The sequence below is a fragment of the Bactrocera dorsalis genome, chromosome 4 (assembly GCF_023373825.1).
Source record: "Bactrocera dorsalis isolate Fly_Bdor chromosome 4, ASM2337382v1, whole genome shotgun sequence".
In the NCBI taxonomy this organism is placed as follows: Eukaryota; Metazoa; Arthropoda; class Insecta; order Diptera; family Tephritidae; genus Bactrocera; species Bactrocera dorsalis.
In genome coordinates, this window is record NC_064306.1 from 72323901 (window position 1) to 72348900 (window position 25000).

The following is a 25000-nucleotide window of genomic DNA, read 5'->3' on the forward strand; positions in this document are numbered from 1 at the left end:
CCTGTCTGCAATGGAGAATATAATTTAATCTATTTATCAAAGTGTATTATATACTTGTATATGCGTATAAATATATGTATATTGGAAAAGTGAAGAAATATAAAATATTTTCTCTTGGCTCTATTAGCTGGTGACTTTTGAATTACACGGGCCAAGTTAAACAGACTTATTGAGACGATAGACCTAAACAACCGTTTCACAAGATATATTTTGGCAATCTTGTGGGCAATGAAGTCACTAATAAATGCCAATACTTGGATAGTTCCGCTAATCCGTACGGACTCAGAATTCCGTGGAATAATACTACGCTCTAAAAATTTTAAAGAAGAACGATTGCATTTGTACTGCGCCTCTGGCTTGTGAACTTGTGCATGTAGGAATTTCGTATTTTCTCAAGTGGAAATAAATAATTTCAATGTTTGGCCGCTTGCCGTTGCCTTGCATAATACGCAAATTTACAATATTTTCAGCCGCAAGTCTACGGCTGCTCAAATTCGAATGTTTGAATCCACTTCAAAAGTAGGTATGATTATGTGTAATAGAGTATATTTTAGTTCGGAGTGCCACGAACGCGCAGATATTTGTTAACAGATTGTACTTATGTATATTAGAAACCACGCGTTGCATGCATTTGAATATTATTATTATATATATGGATGTGTACGCAAATATACTTATGTATGTAATGTTTCAATATCAAAGTAAGTGACCATTTTCTCACCTGTATTATGGTGCTATTGTTGCCGCCTTCCTTAACCCACATAACGTTGCCCTCCGCTGTGCAGGGTATGGAAATATTTTTGCCTTTATCCGTCACGTACTCGTGGTATTTTATTGACGATGTTAAAACCGTTAGAACTGCATTGAATAAAATACAAAATACATATGTACGTATATATACTTGTATACCGTATATTATGTGGTTACATTTATTATTAATTGTTTAATTGAAGTACCTAAACATTCTAAAAGGAGAACGTTTAAAGTTTATAGGGTAGCAAATGAGTAAATGAATAACCGTGGCTAAGGGACGGTGCTGAGGTAAATCTCATTTAAGGGCTCCTAAATACATATGTACACAATTTCCATAATGAGATTATAATGACGATCGCAAAAATCGTCAATCAAGCATATCGTCATATACATACATATGTATATATGTACATAATTATATTTACAAACAACCGCTGGGCGAACACGCGGAGTAAAAACATGTTGTGACTTCTTATGCAGTAACCATAAAGCTTTTTCTTTAAAGTTTGTCAAAGAAGTCTATTAGAGATCTATACAATCAACAGTTTCTAATTTAAAAATTTTCAGAAAAATATTTAGCGTTTTAGGTATACATATAAAGACACGAAATTAAATTGGGTACAATCTTCGAATTCTTTTTCATAAGTATTTGTACGCAATTCTGTAATATACAGATACCATTTTTCAAGTCCTTTTTTTTGTTTTATGAGGGTCAAAGTAACACTATTAAAAACTTTGTTTAGAAATTAATCAATACGACTATGACGTAGAGATTCAGAATAGTTTATCAAAGAAATCATCACTTTTACTTTATACGAATGCTTATTTAGCATGCAATCACTACGAACAACAACAAGCAAGCTTCATAAAGGTCGAAATGTCAGAGGTGAAAAGCAGCAGAAAAGTTGGTAACATGTACATATATACATAGGTATATTTTTATTTCTTGTACTCCTTCTATCATGCAAATAACGCTAGAGGTGTTACTAGCAATCGGCAAGTTTTTGCTTTCAATTTAGTGTTGCTGTTGTTACAAATACAAACCGACTTCACGTATACGAAGTAATAACAACTCCTTAATTACAAATATCAGTTTTACAATTAAAAAGTAAAGATCTCCTCTTTTGAGGTTTGACCTCAGCTGACCGCACATTATAAAAATTGAGCTTTATGAACACGAACATTGTAAAACTTAATTATGAATTCGTCTCATAAATTGTGGACCCTGTAGCAATACGAATATTTTTCTTTGTAGAAAAGTCTAATTACTATGGACATTAAGAAATTTTAAGTTTCAGATTTGCACATTTTCATAATACTAACATAAGCAAATGTAGGACAATTTCGATGATTTCTTCATTCATATTATAAAATTCTTATGTATTGGAGAATTGTGCAGTTTTTTCGGGAGGTAGGAAATTTATAGAGGTATACATTATATATACATGTATCATTTAATAACAAACCTATTCATTTACCATAGCCCAATGACTAAGAAATACATATTATTTTCTCATTATTGTTTATATTATATGAAAATTTCCAGTAGTACCACCGCCGGTGTTTGCCACAACAAACATTGAAAGTTAGTACGACGTCAGCGAAGGCTTGTTAATATGCTTGTAGCATTGCTTTTCCTGAAGCTTTTATTTGGACTGTAAATTTTCGCTACACTAAAGCGAATCGGTCGGTATTTTGCTGCTCCTTGAGTCGCTGCTTCTATTTTTAGACGTTCTTTTAACTGGCGTGTGTATTTGTAGCAACGGTGGACACAATGTCGACCATCGTCATTTCCTTTCACAGGCTAGCCATGGGGCGAACGATCACCAGCACAGCGCCTTAGCCATCGTAAGCGACCATTCAATGGGAACACTCACGCCTACAAATAATAAAATGTGCCAACACAATGCATTGGAACAAAACTAGAGCAAAACAAAAGCGAAATCCACACGACAATTGACCTTGAATTACGTAAATTGATCAATTGATTTCCCTTGCTTTTTGTTGTTGTTTAATAATATTCTTAAATAAATGCCATTGAAAGGTGGAAATTCGCAATATTTACGGCCATGGATTTGCCGGCTCAACACAATCAGAAACTAATTGTACCCCAAAGTAAAAACAAGAACAGGACAGACCCACGCGACACAGAGTACTTGAGAAATATGTAAGTACATACATACATAAATATGTGCGTTTGTAATGTGTACATGATAAATACCACATATGTATATGTTATATTTAAACTTGAAAAACTGGCGATTATATAACAATGGATTGCATAAGTTTCGTTGATATTAACTTTTACCAGAAAGAAGACTGTACCTCACCAATTATTTAGTTATAATTATGATTCTTATTGTTTCCATATTAACGTTTTTGGAAAATATCATCACAAATGGAGTGAGGTTGTTATTGGACTCACATACGTATTTGTTTATATAACTTGAGAGCTTAGAAATAAATGAGCCAACTTCGCAATTACCGCACCGTCAGCGAATACAGGGTTTGTCCGGAAAGTAAAAGGACTGGGTCGATTTAAAAAAACTTATTGAACCAATCGTTACAATTCTTTAAAAACTTTCAAAATAGGCTCTTTCTGCGTCGATGTACTGCTGACAGCGCGATTTCCAAGCATTGAAGGCGTCACGGAAGGCATTCTCCGGAACAGCCTTGAGAGCCGGGGTGCATGCTGCTTGGATCCCTCCCATCCCATCGGCGTTTTCATGCAAGGAAACAAACAAATTTCGTCGGCCACCGGTATGAACCGGGGCGTTGTTGTAGTGCAACTTCCAATCGGCTGCATTGCCTTGTCGGACCTGATTAACCTTTCATTTAAGTCTCTTGAGGACTTTCACGTAAAATTCGGTTTTGACGGTTTGTTCAAGAGGAACAAATTCATGGTGGACGATGCCATTGATGTCAAAAAAGACAATGACCATCGTTTTCACTTTAGACTTGCTCATTTTTCCGTTTTTAGGCGAGGAGACGCCGGCGTGTGCCACTCGGAAGATTGCCTCTTTGTCTCGGGATCATACTCAAAGATCCATTACCCGTTATCTATGATTACGTTATTAAAAAATTGTGGGTCACTTTCACACATGTTCAAATTTTTATTGGCACACTTCCACTCGACGCAATATCTGGTCGACCCCTTTGTTCAATTTTATCCGGGCTCTTATAAAACCCTCTAATACGATTTCGGTATTTTTTTGGTTATATATATTGTACCAATAAATGGGAAGTATTAGAGGCGGGGTCACACCCACTTTTTCAAAAGTTATGGCTCACAGGTGTCCGATGCTCTTCTGTGCCAAATTACAGTTCTACATCTTAATTTATGTAGTTCTTAGTTATGTCACTTTATAAGTTTTGGTTTAATGACGTTTTGTGGGCTGATCATCCCTATAGTTATCTCGATTAGTTTTATGCGATACATACAATCGTTAGGTGAACAAAACTGAATAATACAAAAGGAAAGATTACCACAGCCCTTCTTATCGAAGTATACACGTATGTATGTCATTAAAAACTACTCGTATAAAATCATGAAAAAGGTGTTCAATCATTGCAAACTCTTTGTTGTATTTATATTGGCTGTATGACTAACAATTGTTCGATCAATAGTGCCCTATTATTGGCGCTGCGTAATATGAGCAAATCAAGTTATAGAAATTTGATTATAGCTGCTTGTTCTGCAATTGTAAAAATAGAGCTAGACTTGGAACAAAAGCCGGCAGTTGCTGTGCAACAATTCACTTAGGTATGATGCAAAGATTGATTGCCATTTTCGTCAATAGATATTTTCATTTTAATAAACAAACAGAAGAGGTAAATCCCAAAGCTACACTGTTGACACCAAGCGACATGATTGTCATGAATGCAACCAGGTGTGACGGTATTGTATTCTCTGTTCTATTCAGCAACATGCCAATTTTACAAACAAAATATAGATATAGCATTATAACCTTTCATTATGCAGGCATACACACATTCAAACGTGGATTTAGTTATAGTTGTAATTATTTATTGTTTGTTTGACAACGTGACAATTTTGATCTAAAAGCCGCCACATGTGAATATATTTGTATTGTATGTGGATGTAAACACCGGAAGTTGGGCTAAATGAAAAGTGCAAAAGGTTCAAATGTATTATAATCAAGACTTTTAAACAGGAGATTTGAATTACGATGTAAATGTTCCAAATGAAATTATGTACAGCTATATATGAATTATCGACACGGCATCCCGCTTGGAGAATACAATTTGTTTGCAGCGGAAACTTAGATAATAAAACTAATAGCAATGTATTTGCAATTAAAATGTTATCTTTTTAGGCTGATAGAGTAATGCACAGAATTAGCATTTCTGAAATTAAAGCACAAAATAGTGCAGCTCCGCCACTATCATACGTACGAGTACATAAACAACTAGAATATTATACCAAGATGCGAGTAGGCATATCATCGCGTACGGTAATCTTAATCTAAACTCTCAATCCAATATGAAAACGAAGACCTTTGAAAAAGTCAAATATTCTGTGTATGAAAGTAAGATATATACTCGTACAAGGCAAATACCAACAAGTTTCAAAATATACACCTATTTAAGGTAGATCCATAAATTTAATATGTAGGCAGTTAATTGAATAAATCCTTAAAGGTATCTGTGTAAAAACCCTTAAAAATTTGTTTTGGCAGAAGGCCTTATTTTTCAGAATTTTCAGCACTTTATTTCCACAAACTATAATAATTACAAATTTTATAGCAGAAATACACTCAATTCGTCCCTAGGTAATTATTTTGCTCCATCCAGGCTTCAAACCCACGTCCCACCGAGTAAAAGGCATTCACCCGAGCACTATATACTTGTGCACTTATGTATGCATGCATGTATGTGCACGATTATAGCGACACATGTAATGAATGTGCGTTGGCACTTCCGTCATAAAGCCGCCGCAGAAACACTACCGTTAAACAATGGTAATAAGCGGTTTTATGATATTTAAAAGACCGGAAAAAGAGCAGTGGGCGCAGGGTACTAGTAAATGCTTTGGGATGTGAGACATGAACTTGAATGGACTAATTATAACTGCAACACACAGTAACATCACAATATTCAAAAGCGCGGATTGTTGACAATCGTTCTGGATGTGCCCACTTGCGTTCAGGTATACATATAAACGAGAGCATGCCACCATGTACATACATATGTATGTTTAAATTACCCTGTACGCCTTATATAACGTTAAAAAATAGTTAAAATTAATTTTCATATACACATAAACATTGGCTAAATAACACCACAATTATTCGAACAACTTGGATGAAAAGCTCTCAGACTCCTGAGTGTGTGAACAAAAACAAAAACAATCTCATATCTTCGATTTTTTTTATGTGGAGATATAGATTATTGGCCCTATATTTCTTTCAGTTAAATTTTTGTTGCTCGTTTAAAGAGATCTAGAGCAAACAGTCTTATTGGAGGACCTTTTATGTGTATACATGTTTAATTTATATGGAAATATAAGTGTCGGAAACTCATCTATACTTATGATATATTCTAAACGGAAGGAAGCAACACGATGTTCGCATTGAGCTTTTTTAATCTTCGTATGCAAATTAACAGCATAATCATTTCACCCTACACATCATCAACTCTATTGCCGCCACATCAGCCGACATCATGTGGTATACTTATGGGGAAGATGCGGTGGCCTAAAGGGCAAGTATGCATTGTTTGAGCATATTCAAAATTCCATATAATTTTCCTCGAAATAAAGGTCATGTGCGTCTGCCTGAATTTTACCTGCTATTTAGGCAAATAAACCCTCACCTTATTTAAACAACAATAGGCAGCACCTCTGCGTATATACAAGCAGTGTTTATGCATAAACAGTACTGACTGTGATGAATATTATAATATTATAGTCATGAATTATTACATAAATATTTTAATTGTGGCAGTATCCTCTTCCCTTCTGCGGCTGAGCGTATGACACTGTGTATTTATCTTGATTGGGTGCACGTTTTGCTTTGCTCTTGTCGCTTTTTGCTCATTATGTTCTTTTTAATTGCTCTCACTGTCGTTGAGATGTTTGCACCGCCGTTCTGAGGTAGCTTTGTACATACGAGCTTTTGTTTACATTCTTACTCGTAGTAGATTGGTATACTTATCTGCTATAGAGCTCTCGAGCCGTTCACTGAAAGCGCTCATTGTGTTTCTAAAGTGATAAATATACAATATAATGAAATCAGATGGATCTTTAATCTCTCTAAAGCTGTTTGCTTAAATTAAAATCAAATGGGATATGAGTTCGATTGAGCACCTAAAAGATTTGTCGCAGTGAGTAATTTCCAATGCTTTTCTAAAGCTAACAAGTGGACAAATTCTTTGAAAATTTACACGCTATGAAAATTGGAGCAAAAGTGGTCTCCTATCAATACTAGTTCGATGGTGTCATGTTTGAAACTTGGACCAAAAAAATAAAAAAAAAGTTATATTTCATGCCCAAAACATATGAAAACATTTCAGTGCATAACTTACTATGATGTAGTGATGAGCGATATTTCACTACCGGTGATTTTTTCACTGTGATTGAAAAATCGCAAATCGCAACTGCGATCACTTTTTATAAATAGCAGTTCGCTTCTATGAACTGCGATTGCGATCGCAGTTCGAAACTGTGATCGCAGTTCGAACCTGTGAATTACGATCACAATAGCAAATAGCAGAAAAGTAACAACTTTCTTCAGGGTATTGTATATATCGTATATGCTATTTTTCGTCATAGCGGTTTGAAATTTTGAGTGTAACGTTCTTATAATTTTTAATAATGGCAGGAAATGTATCAAGGAAAAGAAGTGAAGTGTGATGTTTGAAGTGGTAGATGAAATATAATCAAAATGGAATATTTTAATTTGTTTTAATAAAATTTTTAATTTTACTTATTGTTAAAACCAAATTTGAAAGCTTTTTGTGATGAAAACAAGAATTGTAACTAATTAATTTCAGAAAAAATGATGGAATAAAAAAATTACGGGTTTTTAATATTTTCCCAAAGATTAGGAAACTCGCGTTAATTATTTGGTCTGAAAATATTAAAAGCTGGTATTCTAAACAAACAAATTATCAACCACACTAATGGTAATTCCTTCTAAGAAATGTGTGAAACCATCATACCAACATACAAATGAACTATGCAATACGCTCTAAGTGTCAGGTAGCCGAACCGCTCCAACATTTGCGAAAATGTAGTGAAAAGAAAGGCGGAAAAACTTGACTCGAGTTACAGGAGCCAAAAGAGAATTTGCCGCCAATAACGACAAAATGTTTCCGTCGTTCCCACGACAGTCGGGTCTACGTAAGTGGAACAGACCCGGACTTTTATTCGGCCAAATGGTGTCAAATTGGCAGAATCTGCCGCTACAACAACAACAACGACTTTTGAACGTCGACTTAGTTGCGATCGCAATAGCAATATAAAATCACAGTGATTTAAAAATAGCAATCACTGAAATCACAGATATCGAAAAATCACAATATCGCTCATCTCCACTATGATGCTTACATCATATTATTAATAATATAATAATAATAGTTAAATGATTTCAAAATATACTTTTCAAAGTTCCTCCCTTCCTTTGCTCTTTTTTCGATTAGTTAGCGCATCTTGACTTCTTTCTGTGCTCTCTTGGAAAGCTTGTACCCCATAAAAGAATATTTTTTAAGCATATAGTCCAACTTTGTACAATTTTAATCTTTGCAATAGTAGAAAATATGGCATTATTATAGAATGTGTTGACTTGAAGTCACGAAAATTAAAAAAAAAAAAACAAATTTAATTTCCAAAGTTATAGTTGTTTGTGTTGACCCAGTTCCAAAAAAGGTATTTGCGGTGATAACCATAAGTCCTTGGAGATTCATCTAAAATCAATCGGACAAAAATAAATTTTATAAATAGATAATCCTGGGCCTGATCGAAGGATTTTGTTCAAAAATTAACAAAATGGCGGCCCCAGTAAATTTTTTTCTAAATTTTTGGGAAAAAATCAACAGTTAATTGGTTTTAAAAAATCGATTTTTTTGAAAAAATAAAAATCTTTCGATCAGACCCGAGTTTATTATGTATTCTAAAAGTTTTATAAATTTCACTAAAAGCTACTGAGCGGTTTTCAAAAAACATAGTTTTGAGAAAAACGCGTTTAAAGTTTCACACTAGCGCTTTGAATTAGATTGTCGAATAACTCAAAAACTAATTATCGGATCAACGTGAAATTTTTAGAAAATATTTTTAAGATATTACACTTAACGAAAAAAATTAATTTTTTGAAAATTCAGACTACCCCTAACCCCTTAAGCAAGACATTTATTTAATACTTAATTCCAAAAGCCACATGTCGTACAGAGATTGACATATTATATTATTATGTGCTTAAATAAATGCGGCTGTTGTGAAGAATTTTATTTGTAGAGATTTCGAAACGCTCCATATAAAACTTTGTATATTGTCTAAAGTAATCGTTCAGTGTTTGCATAAAAAACACTCAGCATGTTTTAGCAGGATATAAGTCTTTCGTTTACTTATCCTTCAAGTGTCCAAGGGTCGTAATTTACCAGCAGTAACTAGCAAATAATTTTATATTTATACGTACGTACTCGTATACATGTGTGTTTATGTCCTTGACATTACAACTTTACATGCAAACATAGAAACATGTTGCACATGCGGACGTATTTCTATTTGCATGCAGCTACTTACATACTAGAAAATCACACATACGGACATACAGATGGACATACTTGCATGTGTGACTGCCAATTTGCGTTGATTTCTTTTTCTTAGTTAGATTAGCATTCATACACATATTCGTACATAAAGTGTTAACTTCTTGCACACTTTAACAAAATGAACATTTCGAGCGGCAACCAAGTAGGAGCGAATACACTCGTATATATGTATGTATGTATGAGCATATGTATAAATAACAAGTAATGAAGAGCTAAGTTCGGGTATAACCGAACATTTCATACTCTTGCATCTTTCAAGGTTAAAATCCTGGGAAGTACCTTCAGATACAAAAGCCTGTTAGTTGTATGGGGTCTAGAGCGAGTTTCACCCGATTTTATTCATTCTAAGCACAAATATGCACCGTTATAAGAAAAACACTCAATTTTGTAAGATAACTCAAAACTAATGGCACTATTCGTGCAAAGCTTTATCCGCTTAAATAAATTGCTTCTTGATTTGTATACTCGAAGGGAAAGAATCAGATGGAATTTAAAATTGTGTTATATCAGAAGTAGGGGTGGCTGTAGTCTGATTTCGTCCATTTTCACACTTTAATATAAAATAGTCATAGGAACGCCACTTACAAAATTTGGCTAAAATCGGTGGAGCGGATTTCGATATTTGCGTTTGCACCTAAAAGTAGCGGTGCCATGCCCATCGTTCCCTTGTTCTATTAAAACCCCCTCAAACCATCTGGCGGGTGAAACCAAATATTTCTGCCCTATTTAATATTGTTTTATCGCGCTTTAAGTAGTTTTTAACAGTACCGTTATATGGAGAGTAAAGGGGAAGGTTATCTTCCAATTTCATTCATTTTCACACGGTCGGTAGGAGTTCTTATAATATTTGCGCTAAGTGAATTTGATTTTTACAGCTGGACGGACAGACTGTCACTCGGACGTCAACTCGTCTCGTCATCCTGATCTTTTATATAAAATAACCCTATATCTATCTTGATTAGTTTTAGGTGTTACGTACAACCGTTAGGAGAACACAACTATTATACTCTGTAGCAACATGTGGCAAAAGTATAAAAAGTAGCTCTTTGACTATTGTGCGCGGTGCATGAGTACATTTTTACGTGAGCGTGCAGAATAAGTGCTTGGACAGAAGTTGTGTAAAAGAAGGAACTTTCAGAAGCGTGTATCTGAAGGTTGTAGCTGAGGGAGAGGTCAGATGATAAATATGGGAAATGAATGATGTTTGCGGAAGTCAACAGAAGCAGGAAAGTTCACAAAATATCAACACACTTCCTTGAACAGGACAGTTCAGATAGTCTCATGCATCCCTCATGTTCGTAGGCTCTAAAAGAGGTAAAAAATTAAGCAAACTCAAGAGTGCAAATGCTGCAATTGTTAAAAAGTGTGCGTATACAACTATTGATGGCTAAGTAGAAAGTATGCGATACTCGATTAGAAGAAAACGCTTCTGCACCTCAGTCAGTATTTTTAATATGTTTGCACAGCCTCAAACTTATAAAATATTTAAGCAATAAGATGAAAAAAAAAGAGTTACACCTATATAAAACAACCAAGGTCGTATATCCTTATGTGAACAAGGTAAAAGGGTACTCATGAAGGTATAAAAAACTTACTCTACTTTTTATAAAAAATAGATTGTATATGTATGTATGGACGGTCTAAAGAGTGTACATTAGGGTGATTCAAAAAAAAAATTTTTTGTTTTTTTTGATTGGTACTCGGAAAAATGGGTTCCTAGAGACCTCTGAGAAAGCCTCTCCAAATATGAGTTTTTAATTGTACCGGGAAGGTCCTCCGCCTAACGGTTTTCTATTTTTTCTTATTATCAGATAGAAAAATTTATATCTCGCTTCCAACTACTTGAAAAAATATATTGTTAATTAGGTTTTGTAGGAAATTGAATGCTCTAAAATATGGTTTCTTATGATTTTTTCGTAAACCTAACCGTTTAAAAGATATTAACAGTTAAAGTTTGATTATTTTTGGTACAATTTTTTATTTCTTATTAATTTTATAACTCAATGAAAAAAAATTGTTATGAATAGGTTTTTGGAGAGGCTTTCTTAGAGGTGTCTAGGAACCTATTTTTAAGAGTACCAACCGAAAAACCGAAACCGAAAAAATTTTTTTTTTTTTTGATCCACCCTAATATGCATTGATGTTTGACGATGAATATCTCGTAAACGCTTAACTTAATCGAAAAATCATAGTAGACCATTTTTATAGAGCAGTAAATTTCCTACGAAACCATGTGTTTCATCATTCATAATAATTTTTTTTCATTGAGTTATAAAATTAATAAGAAATAAAGAATTTTTCCAAAAATAGTCAAATTTCAACCGTTAATATCTTTTAAACGGTTAGGTTTACGAAAAAATCATAAGAAACCATATTTTAGAGCATTCAATTTCCTTCAAAACCTAATTAACAATATATTTTTTCAAGTAGTTGGAAGCGAGATATAAATTTTTCTATCTGATAATAAGAAAAAATAGAAAACCGTTAGGCGGAGGACCTTCCCGTTACAATTAAAAACTCATATTTGGAGAGGCTTTCTTAGAGGTGTCTAGGAACCCATTTTTCCGAGTACCAATAAAAAAAAAAACAAAAAATTTTTTTTTGAATCACCCTAATATACATATCTATACATATATATGGGTCTATTGTGCCCTACATACATATATACACATATGATGATCGTGATGAGTTGAGTCGATTTCTTTGTATATACGCGAACTCAGGGGACTACCCTCAGTTTTTAAGATACTGATACGAAATTTTGCACACTTCCTTTCTTCCTCAAGAAGCTGCTCATTTGCCGGAATATCGAAGCACTATAGCATATAGCTGCCATATAAACTGACCTATAAAAACCAAGTGTTTCTATGGAAAGCTCTTTTATTTGACGGGATAACTTAACAAAATTTAACACGGATTATTGTTCAAGCAACGGTATAATTTTGGAACAAATTATTGAGATCGAATTACTATAGCACATAGCTGCCATACAAGCTGACCGAACAATATCAAGATAAAGATCTTTTTATACCTTTGTGTGCTATAAGAAATGTACGCCTGAAGAGTATTATAGTTTCGGTGACGCTGAAGTTAACATTTCATTTTTCTTGTTTTTATTAAAGTAAGCGGTTTTGACACTAATTTCCGACCTACCCTCGTACTAACATACATACATATGTACATATATGTACATACATGTCAAGTCTTCTTAACATTTAAGTGTTTCGCGCTCAGCAAAAAGTAAAGAAATATTTAAAACACAAACAAACAAAAAATGTGAACAATTGCGTCAACTGAATCGCCAAAAGGGTATCACCTTGGATCACCACTTGAACACATATTTACGTACCATTTACTTGTATGTGCAACCTTATACTTTATACGCCAACGAAGAACTAACTGAGATTACTTGCAATAAAAATAAACCAAAAAGTGATTTAAAACTGCCATTGGTACTGCATTGCCATAAAAGTAACAGTAAAACATAATTTTTTGTCAAAATTGATATTATAATAAAATCTAAAAGTAACAACAAAAATCGTTAATGCTATATTAGATATTAGACATCTTTATATATCCACACCTTACCTATACAATATTTTAGGAAAACCCCTAACCGTACAGTATGATTTCTGTAATAAAACATTCTTTTTTTCGATCGGTTTTTCTTACTGCAACGCAAAAGTATACTAATTCTTGCTACCTAACGAACAAGTTAGGATGTAATTATCTCTCAAACGGGTGAATATATTTTCTCCCTTTTGTCGGTGTTCAATAAAATTGCACGCTAGCGATGTAGAATTATGTCGGTACATATATTAGGATAACGACGCCGTATATTTTGTAAAAAGCTATTGTTTTTTTCCACAAAATTCTTCTGCACAGAATTATTCGGTATCTGGGAGCTTGAATAGTTGTATTCCGATTTTGACATCAGAAGACACAAGTTAAAAACACTCTTCGTGCAAAGTTTTTATCCGATGCATTCATTGCTGCTTGATTTGTATATTAGAAATTAAAAGAATCAGATGGAAACTAAAGTTGTGTTATATAGAAAGCAGGCGTAGTTGTCATGTGATCGCTCATTTTCGCATGACATTCCTATCTTGTCAAGATAAACTTATAAATCTTATGGATGAATTTGGAAGAGCAGGTCCCGACATATGGGTTTTCACTGTAGGATCATTCCCATGGTCTAATTTTGATATTGACTCCTATAAAGCTTTTTTGTTTCATCTTGGGTGCAAATTTCAGTGTCTCTGACATTATTGAGTTACTTCAAAACTGCTTATGTGTAGAAGTACTTCTGGAGTTCTTCTTCTTTACTGGTGTAGACACCGCTTACGCGATTATAGCCGATTTAACAACAGCTGTTGGTAATTTTTAATGGGGGGTGTTCTTTTTTCTGACTATTCAGCCTAGAAATCCAACGCAGGATAACTCTTGCCAACAGGTGCTACTTCGGACTAAGTAGGCAATTGAGAAGCAAAGTCCTCTCCCGACAAACAAAAACCAAACTCTATAAGTCACTCATAATTCCCGTCCTGCTATATGGTGCAGAGGCCTGGACGATGTCAACAACAGATGAGTCGACGTTGCGAGTTTTCGAGAGAAAAGTTCTGCGAAAGATTTATGGTCCTTTGCGCGTTGGCCACGGCGAATATCGCATTCGATGGAACGATGAGCTGTACGAGATATACGACGACATTGACATAGTTCAGCGAATTAAAAGACAGCGGCTACGCTGGCTAGGTCACGTTGTCCGGATGGACGAAAACACTCCAGCTCTGAAAGTATTCGACGCAGTACCCGCCGCGGAAAGCAGAGGAAGAGGAAGACCTCCACTCCGTTGGAAGGACCAAGTGGAGAAGGACCTGGCCTCGCTTGGAATATCCAATTGGCGCCACGTTGCGAAAAGAAGAAACGACTGGCGCGCGGTTGTTAACTCGGCTATAATCGCATAAGCGGTGTCTACGCCAATTAAGAAGAAGAAGAAGGTGTTCTTTTTTACGTGGCGGGTCCCAAACCCAGCGCACAACCCTATGCAGGGGATGTTTCGCCTTCTCACTTTAGCTCGCCTTCAACGGATGTTCTTAGGCTACTCAGAGGATACTTGGTTAAAGACCGGAAGTCGTGAGCTGCTTAAGCCATATGTAAAAGAATCGTTTCTGGCCACTCCCAAGTGAATGGCGATCAGAGAACTTTCCTCACCTGCGTGAACTTCTACACATGACTCCATCCTCCTTCTGGAGTTAGAAAGATTAAAAAAACGCAGGGAAATACAATGATATCAATGTTTGCGAATGACAGACTGCGAACAAATTGTTACGAAATCAACAACGGGTTCATAGCACACTAAGTCCAATGGTGGTAAATAGATTTAGTTATAAATATAGAATTCCAGAATGTTAATAAACACCTCTTTCTCCTCAAACCAAAATATTTTCTGAGTAGATTTTAAAATTTTAGAGCTAAAAATACTTTTTTTTTCAAATCTCCGCTCACACTATGTGTCTTATCTTGCATTATGCATCGTTGGTTCGCTGCTACCCAAGAAACAGCTAGTTAAGTAAGCCTCAGAGAGAATGCAATTGGTGATGAACGTATTTATATGTATATGTATGTATGACAATTAGCATAAGCATAAACCGAAGTATGTACGTAAGTGTAATTAAAAATTAAAAACAGAGCATTAAGAAAGCAATGAAGATGTATGTGATATGTACTATAAGCTATGTATGTAAATAACATTGATTACGTTAGAAACTATTTTAATATGCAAATTTACAAAATACTGAAAACCATTGTCCTATATTATTGAACAAATACGTGGGGTTCATGACTGCTTTGGTTCTTCCAAAAACCGCCGATTTCAATTTTTAGCAATTACAGAGGGATTAATGTCAATTTTAAAATGTTAGTATACATTTTACATACGCACAACACTTTTAAAACATTTACACAGATTGATTGTTATTGGAAAAAGGCATATATCTCAATGATTCGCTAGAGTGACTGGTGATATAAAAAGCATTAATAGAAACTATAAACAAATTTAGTTGGATTTTCTTTCCTTAATAAATATGTATTTGCAACCGTGCATTTTATCATTTGTTGAAGTAGAACGCGTATATCTGAAGTTACGATACATTAAGCGAAATTTTGTTGAGAATAATGTGTTACGTATACGCAACGTATCACCACTAATTAGCTATTCATAATCAAAGAAATATAAGGAAATAACACACTACTCAAATGAATACTTTCGTAATGTGTACATGTTTAGAATACTAAATAAAGTTATTATTGATACAAAAATCAATGAGACTCCCTGCAAAATCTGCTTGTTGTACCAGTAGTGGTGTACTGGTAACTTGCGTAAGCGATACCAGCGGACCATTGGAGTAGGCAGTGCCATCGGCATTTCACGCAAATGTATGTACATTTTTTGCAAAACGTTCCATGCATGCGGTCACACATCTGCACCAATACTTATTAGCCACGGTTAAGGCGTACGCACAAAGCCCAAGGCAGCCTTTGCGGGAGTTATATAAAATGCATGAGTCAGTGTAAACATACCCTGTGTAAAAAATAATATATTAAAAGATGAGAGTGATACAACGGAGTGGGAAGACATGCTTCCACATTATCTTTTCACATTCGAGATATGCGTTTAACGCCGTTTTATCGAAGCCGTTCAATTCTCTTTGAAATCAAGGCTTTGGTCAGCACACATTCTTCCTAGATTTGCGACAGAACTACGTTATTTGGTATTGTTTATACTAATGTTGTTTACAATATCGCGTGTTATGCTACGTTTCACGGTTGTAAGAGTACACAAATATTTTTTTTGTATATTTTTAGGCGTTGTTACTACTAGTATTTAATCGTTATTTCATCACTGTATTTGTTTTTGCTTTTCTGTTTTTAGCTCGATTTATTTATTTGATTATTATTATTGTTGTTATTTATTAGCACAACCCCGTCGAGGCGTTTCGTTTTCGATTCGTTGCCTTTGCCTTTGCCGAGTAAATTCCATCCGTAGCATTTGACAATTTGCACTCGACTGAAACGGGAGTCTCTCAGCATCGTAAACATGAGTTGACATTCAACTGCTCCTCTTCGTTTTGGTCAACGGTTTCCTTTGACGTCGCCACTTATCGCGCTAACCTTTGGCTTCACCCACATACGAACGAGTGAGTGTGCCATGTGGGGTGACTTAGGTTTGGTCGGCGCATGTTAGTGGTGAATTTAGATGGTGACTTTCTTTTGTTTCTATTGCTTGTGAGTACATTTTAGACATTTAGTTGATTCTGACATTCACAGCACAGAACGAGTCATATTCCTATCATCCATGGTGCAACAAACTGCTGAAGTTAGCAGATTTAGATTTCCGCTTTTTATAGTTCGTTTGTTTGATGTATTACGATGTTGTTTATATTTTTTGCGGAAATTAGTTCAAATTAAATTCGATTCGAAAAAGAAATGTATAATTAGCATTAGTGTTTTTTTCTTTGTTACATTGTCAAATATTTATTAGTTAAAATCACCATTTTTATTCTCTTGCAACCTGTTGCTAAAGAGTATTATACTTTTGTTCCCCTAACGGTTGAACATATCTCCTAAAATTAAGCGAGATGGATATAGGCTTATATATATGTATATGTATATATATTCATGATCAGGATGACGAGAAAAGATGAAATCCAAGTGACTGTCTGTCAGTCCGTCCGCGCTAGTTGTAACTTGGGTAAAAATTACGATATCTTGATGAAACTTGGTTTAGGGGTTCCTTAGTACAAACAAAAGTTCGTAGATCGGCGTAGTCCAGTCGCTGCCACACCCACAAACCGCCAATAACCGAAATCCTATAAAATGCCATAACTAAGATATAAAACTATAATTTGGCACAGGGAATAGCAGTAGTAAGAAGTACTCGTACATATGGGCAAAAATTTTGAAAGAGTTGGCGTGGCCACGCCCTCCAATATGTGTAATGTACATATGTATGTATCTCCTAAACCAATAAAACTCCAATAACGAAATTCGACCAGTGTGAAAATGGATCACATCGGAAACAACCTAATGCGCCAGAGGCATTAAATTTTTCCTGCAAGATGATATAAGGGAGCTTTATGGGAGCCAGTGGGACGCGACCGACCGATTTTGACAAAATTTAGTATGTGGCATTCTTCTTTTATATCTATGCCACAGTACGAAAATCGAAGAAATCGGACAACAATCATGCTTACTTCTCATATAGCACAATTTTGAATTCCACTTGATTCTTTCCACCTTATGACCGAAAATTGTTCAAATCTAACAAAAACTGTTCAAGCCCCTAGGTACCGAATATGTGGACCCCTGTATCTATAGTTGACTTTTGATCAAAAATATCGGTCAATGTGTGAGATACACTCAGTCCTTTTTTACGCGATCTCTTTTTACGCTATTTCACTTTAACGCGGTTATTTTTGCAGCGCAAATTCCTTTTTTACGCGAATTTCCCACTTAACGCGATTGCTTTTTTTTCGTTTTTTGGTTGTTTACATATTTTTACGCGTAATAATTTTTGAATATGTCGGCGCACCCTAATAGTGTGTGGATATTGACACCGAGATAGACGAGCATCCAATTAAAGCTGAGACGATTAAGCAAGGTTTTAAACTTGCAGCAGAATAGGAAAATTATTTTGTAGCAAATGATACTGATGCCGAACGTGCACGAATTTTTCAAAAAGAATTGAGTTTCTGTATGTTAATATGTAAAGAACTACATCGGAATTTATTGGGTCCAAAAAGAAGCATTCAAACAAAATTAACTGCAAACTCAGTCAGAGATGCTAAATCAATCAGAACATCAATCCATAGTTCTTACTATTGATTCTGATACAAATTCTAGTGATATCAGTGCCGGCCATCAAAATAAGCGGCTAAGAATAATTTCCACTACGGATAATGACAGTGATTAAACAGCATTCAACGGGTTTTTTGAATAAATCTACCTATTTTCTATTTTCTTCTATTTTATATATGGTTTTTGTTTTGTATTTTTTGTTATACGCGATATTTTTTATATTCGGAACCAATTCGTCAGTTAATATAGGAAAACTAAACATTTTTACGCGATTAGTGGCAGAACCAATAATCGCGGGAAAAAAGGACTGAGTGTATATAATTAAAATTCAGATATTATCTTTTCCTGATAATGGTATGTGTGTATGTCAAATATAAAGATTTTCGAAATTCCCGGTGACTTTATACCATACATATATATCGCCCAATACTAATATGAGCTATCGTAATGAATATAATATTGCATCGTTATGCCTAAAATAGATAAATAGGAGTGAAAAGTTAACTTAGCCCCTATATAACTAATATCAGAATTTTCGACTTTGCTCTATATGATTGGGTTTTTATTATGTGACATTATAATAGTAGGCGGCATGATAATAGTAAATCGGGTCAATACTACCGCTAATCTACATATCGTCACCTGAAATGCAAAATAAGGTAACATTTTCGGAAATTCACAGGGGAAGGAATGAAACACGTTATAAAATGGAACGTGAAACAAAATTTAAATATTGGTTAAAACTAGGTTATATCTAATAGCAGAACCTTAAAATATTGGACATATGTACCTACGTATTCGAGGTAGTGGATCGTAATCAATGAAATACTCAATTTCGATTTTTTGATAATACGTTATTTTGCATTTTAGGTGACGAGATAAGATTTTCGATTTTCTTACAAACCGTATGCCGAATATGTCGATCAGTGTATGAGTTATATGTACATAGTATATTTATATATAAAAATGCTTGGAGTTCAATCCTCTGGTTGACGTTTTACGCCCTGTAGTATTTTCCTGGCTTTGATTCTTGCAATTTGCAAAAATGTAAAGTGTTCGGTGGCACTCGAAGTTAGCCCTTCCTTACTTGTTATCGTTAATTTTAATTAATATATAGTTGTAAATGTTTTACACTGCTTAAGAAACGCTCACAAAGGATTTTCAAATTTATTTTAAGCCTGTGTTGACACTTACGTACTATATTCTGTCCACGAATATGTATATTTAAGGAACAAATAAGCCTGTGAAGTTGTTGATAGGGCTGAAGTTTAAGCTTTCTATGCCGAGTACACAATAGCAAATCAAAAATTTCTACTCAAAGCTAGTTACAACTGTATTTAACCTCCAAAACGATAGTTTACCACTTCGACGACCAAAGATAACCCCACACAGCCGAGCGTCGACTATAGTCGACGGCCATGACGTGAGTGCGCATCTGTGAAACAAACATTTATCGACCAACGAGGCAGCACGCGGACGGTGAATGCCGGCCGTGGGGAACGGAGTAAGGTCTTTCCATAATTTGAACAACCTCTTAGTATACCAAATAATACATTGTTATCATGCTATGGAGCTTATTGGTGATGACTTTCGAATCTTATTAAAAAACTAGAGGACCCGTCCACGCTTCACTGTGGCTGATACATAGATAATGAGATATAGCATTTTTGTGAAGCAACTTGTGTTAGTTTACAAAAAATGGATCATAAAACATTTCGTGTGTCAATAAAGCATTGTTTTTTTGGGGAAAATACTGTTGAATTTGGGCTCAGGGAAATCCACCGCTGAAAAGACATTTGCTAAGCTGGAAACAGGCGAAATAAACAAAGTAGGCGGCTCGCAAGTTCATAATCCAATTAAAACAACGAATAACTGATTCTGAGAAGTGTTTAAGTGCTCTCTAATCGGAATAAAGTGGGTAAAAGAAACATAGCTCCATCATTTCCCACTGGAGTCCAATCGACAGTCATTCTAGTGGACTGTACATGATGAACCGGTTCTCAGGCGTGGAAAAACAAAAAAGTCGGCTGGAAAAGTTATAACATCAGTCTTTTGGGAATCAACGACTGATTACTGAGCCAGTTCTTGAGTTATAAATGATGTAACTAACAACAACTTTCTTTTATATATATAGATAAAAATTCATTTGAGGAATGTTTTCTGCGGCTACAATAAGGTGTTTTAGGAAGTCAAGCTTTATATACATATATGTATATGTACATATATTTTTTGGAGGATGTAATTAGTTGAATGCAGTTAAATGTAAAATAGGGAAATAGAAAGCAGTTATCACAAATCTACCTCTTATGACTAAATAACCATTAATCTTTATTTGCGTCACTAACTCACCTCTCACTTTATTTATCTGTAGTTTCATGTTTGACAAAAAAAATCTAAATCTTTCAGAATATTTTTATTCAATGTTTATTTTAAAATGTTATAATAATCTAATTCAGAACTATTACATATATGAGTGAAATTGTCATTTATATTTCTTAATAAATTAGCATAATATAGTTTTAAATAAAACTCAAAAGTACAATGCCAAAACATTTTTATATCAGAGACACTAATCAATATAAGTTCTATTTTAAAAAATAACGTTATATAATTATTCTTACGATTTTCTGCACTTTTGATGACTGAATGGAGCAATTCTATTATAACGTATAAGTAATAATTTCGTTGGAAGAAAAAATAAATATAAAAATTTAAAATATATACGATTTTCATTTATTTCACTCGAAATAAAACTCATTTTTATATTAATACATATAAATTCCAAATTTTTTGCATGTGCCTTTAGAACAAACAATGGACAAATATCCTTTTCTAATTTTCAGAGGGGCGGAAGGGAAGGTACAAAACCATAAACATAAATTTGGTACTTCAGATTTGTTCTAAAAATGAAAGTTAGCAAAAAATTCATAAAAAATCTGTAATCTAAAAATGAGTTTTATTTTAAGCAAAAAAAAAAATTTTAAGCAAAAAAACATAATGATGTCTAATCAGTTATTTGGGAATTGCTTAAAATTAATCATTATCGATGAAAAAATCATAAAATCTGATATATAAAAATCATGAAATGCATAGATCGTCGAAAAAGGATTAATAGGACATTATCCTTTTTTGGATGTCGATTCTAAATGATTGATATTTTCGTTAGAAACTTTATTTTCGGTTCTGTTTTTAAAATAATTTTGCGTAATATGCATGAGTTTATTACTTTTACTATTATTATGTATAATTGCTCCCATTTGCTATCTTACTATCGTCTCTTATTAACACGTTCAATGTATTTCGTTTTATTCAAAGCACGATTTCCCGCATTTGGGTCCATCATACGCTTCCAGTCAGTTTGACCAACTACAAAGCCGATAGCACGCATCTTCTCCTGTGCTCGCTTCTCTTCGATATCTGCCCAACGCACCTAATCAATAAAACACATTTGTAATTTCTTTTTTACTTATTCTAAAACCAAAAGACCTTACCCTTTTTTTGCCGTTCGCACTGGTTTTAGGCGGTTCCCAATCGTCCATTTGTAGGTAGTCCTCCATTGTAGCTGCCTTACGCTTTTGCATTAATTTGTTTGTGCCATCCAAACGAGCTGCGTTCAAATATCATGTTTATATCAAATGTAATGCAAAGCACAAGAATATTCGTGAATACATTATGATACTAGATTCTTAGGTATTATATTTACATATTTATGCGTTTCTCCAAAAAAAAAAGTATAAATACATTTACTTGTAAATCTAAGTGTGTATTTGCAAACACTTACCAAGGTTTTCAGATGTGGTATCACTCTCCCACTTGCTCTTTAAGAATCCAAACTGTATTGAAAATATTCGTTTCAAGTTACATTCAATTATACATACAAAATGTTCAAACCAGTAATAATAGGTATGAACTAAAGTTTTAAAATATTTAGAAGAAATTATCCCTTACGAAACGCGCATAGCACATTATATTGGTATTATCTTTTATTCAGAATTTCAAAAACATTCAATCAATGCTTTGAAATGCTCGAAAATAGCAAGGAACGAAAAATTAAAAAAAATGTATGTTCATCTTTTATACAAGGCTGCTGATCGTTTTTGCATGTCCAAAATCGTAGGCAGCCTTAAATATATCTTAACTTACACTAGCTGTATCATCAGCCGCCTCGTTACTATCTTCAGTTTCGTTGTCAGCTTGCGACTGTGTCAAATTACTATCATCGGGCGCACCACTATTGCTGTTATTATCCTGTAATGAAAACATCCACAAGCCATGAAATAACGCAATCCAATCGTTTTTCTAAATACGTTTAGTTCGGATACCTTAAAGCAATGGTTGTATATTCATCAAATCGTAGATATTATTTTCAATGCAAGAAATATAATTGCAAATCGTATCATTTAAGAAAATTCCCAATGTTCTTATTTTATACATACGGATATCTTAATATATATATACATACACATATATTCATATAATGTTTTAGCATCAGAACAAACAGTAGGTTATCATAGATTATTCATTGTTAGAAACGTTGGTTTTAGCCAATGCATGCATTGTGTCTAATGGCAAGGACAATTTTTACATTTTTACAGCAAATGTCATATAAAGAAAAACATATGTAGAAGACATTTCTAAATACAATAAGAAATCGCATATATAATATGTAGTTCACTTAAAATTAGTTATGAATAACTTTTTGGTCATATAATTCAACTGGGGCGATGGTTGGTTGTGCCAAAATAGAGGGGGAAGATGGCACTAGTCTGGGCGAATCTTTTAATAATGATGGCCAAAATGTTGAAAATTTAATTATGTATATAATAAACAGAATATATAGGTTTTTCTATTAAGTAGAAGAAATTATAAAAAAAAACAAATTTCAAAATTCTTTTAAGACTTATTTTTCGCTGCTGTAATCACACACAAAACTATATATTAATGACATGTGGTACTTTACATTAAGTACGCATAATGGAGCAATTAAAATTTATGAAATGGAATGTAACTTATTACACTTATTGCAATTAACCGTATCGTTTTTAAACCTTAAATAGCAACAGACTTTCTTTTCTAAATATATTTTCAGATGTGGGATCAATCTATTAGTTCCCCTTATTTTTGAATATTCCCAATAAAGGTTGGCATGGCTGTAGAGGAGAACTTAATGTTAGAAGGCGTGAAAAGCGCACATTTCTTCTTCTTTTACGCAGAAATTGTAGAGATTGGAAGCTGTATTTTTGCCTTTTCTTAATTAAATTTCCCTTTTTTAATTAAGTAAAGTTGCAAATTTAAAGGTTGTTTTCTTAATTTCTTAAAGATATTTTCTCATTATATCAAAGTAAGTATATATTTTACTTAAAAATATGAAATTGAAACAAATTTATAAAATAAATAAAGGTAATGCATCCGATGCATTATTATATATTTACCATCACCATAGCATCGGCATCTTCCATTTCCACAAGATTTTCCAACAATGAAGACACATCCAATTTGATGTAATGAAACGGTGTCTGTTTCCAATTATCAATTATACCTTTAATATCTTTTTCAGATCTTTCGTGGATGTTGCGATTCCTGCAGGTTTCCAAGTCGAACATCAAGTCAACTATATATGGCTAATAAAAATAGATATGAAGCCAAGCAAAGCAATATACAGTATAGATTAGTATTTCATTTCCCTAAAATTATGTGATTTATATGCCGAAAATGCTTACCATGAAACCAGAGTCTTTCGAGTGGCAATAAAACTCATTTAATGTGCGCAACGAATTGTTATTGCAGTCGATTATAATAAAATCGTATAAATTATCTGAAATAGTTTTCTTAAATGATTTGATCAAATATTGCATGTATGTCTCCTCCATATCAGCATCGTACTCATATAGAACTTCTTTTTTCGGTATCTAAATTGTTGAAGAAAAACAATACAACAAATACTTTCTAGAAATGTATGCAATTAATAATTTATTAAACTTAAAATGCGAAACCGTTACATAGTTATAATTTCGTTTATTAAAAGTGCAGATGATTAGTCTGCCGCTCACCTTTTTGCCGGTTTTGGGACAACGTTCTTCGTAATCGTTCTCGATTAAGAAATAATCATCGATACTCAAAATGCGAGGATTAGTTCCGCCCATTTCCAACTCTTTTTCTTTGATCAACTTTGCAACATATGATTTTCCACTGCCGGGAGGTCCCCGCAATATCACACAAACCTTTTTGGGGCGTGTCAGACGACCGGGTTTAAGGAGAATCTCATCAACAGTTATGGTGTTTTTGTTTTCTATACTGGGGAATGACATTTGTACATGTCCGCTTGAAAGTTTAGCTATGTTCTCATTAGCTTCCGCAGTCGATGGGAACAAGGACTGGGTGGGCGCAGTGGCGTCTTGTTGCACTGAGCACACAAATGGTCGGTTTGTCGTTAGCATTGGTGGCGGTGGAGGGGCCGGTGACTCACAATCACGGTTGTTCTCCAAATTTCTACAATGTTAAATGTAATGAAAGCACAAAACGGGATAACTGTTTATGTGTAGAATCGAGATTTGAGCTCCAGTCATTTGCCCACGTGCAACGTTCGCATTGTGGCCATAAA

At 34.2% G+C, this 25000-nt stretch overlaps 2 protein-coding genes across 2 annotated transcripts; both read right to left on the minus strand.

The window, feature by feature from the left end:
- Positions 1 to 721: 721 nt before the first annotated feature.
- Positions 722 to 16735, minus strand: LOC125778285 (uncharacterized; the record flags this gene model as incomplete). The annotated part of the gene is given in 2 exon segments (XM_049455110.1): positions 722 to 858; positions 16123 to 16735. Coding segments are annotated over 2 exon segments (195 nt in total), but the record flags the coding sequence as incomplete, so codon positions are not given.
- Positions 16736 to 20797: 4062 nt separating this feature from the next.
- On the minus strand, positions 20798 to 24888 carry LOC105225515 (YLP motif-containing protein 1; the record flags this gene model as incomplete). The annotated part of the gene is given in 7 exon segments (XM_049454901.1): positions 20798 to 21829; positions 21891 to 22006; positions 22181 to 22232; positions 22543 to 22647; positions 23832 to 24020; positions 24120 to 24308; positions 24450 to 24888. Coding segments are annotated over 7 exon segments (1252 nt in total), but the record flags the coding sequence as incomplete, so codon positions are not given.
- Positions 24889 to 25000: the final 112 nt, after the last annotated feature.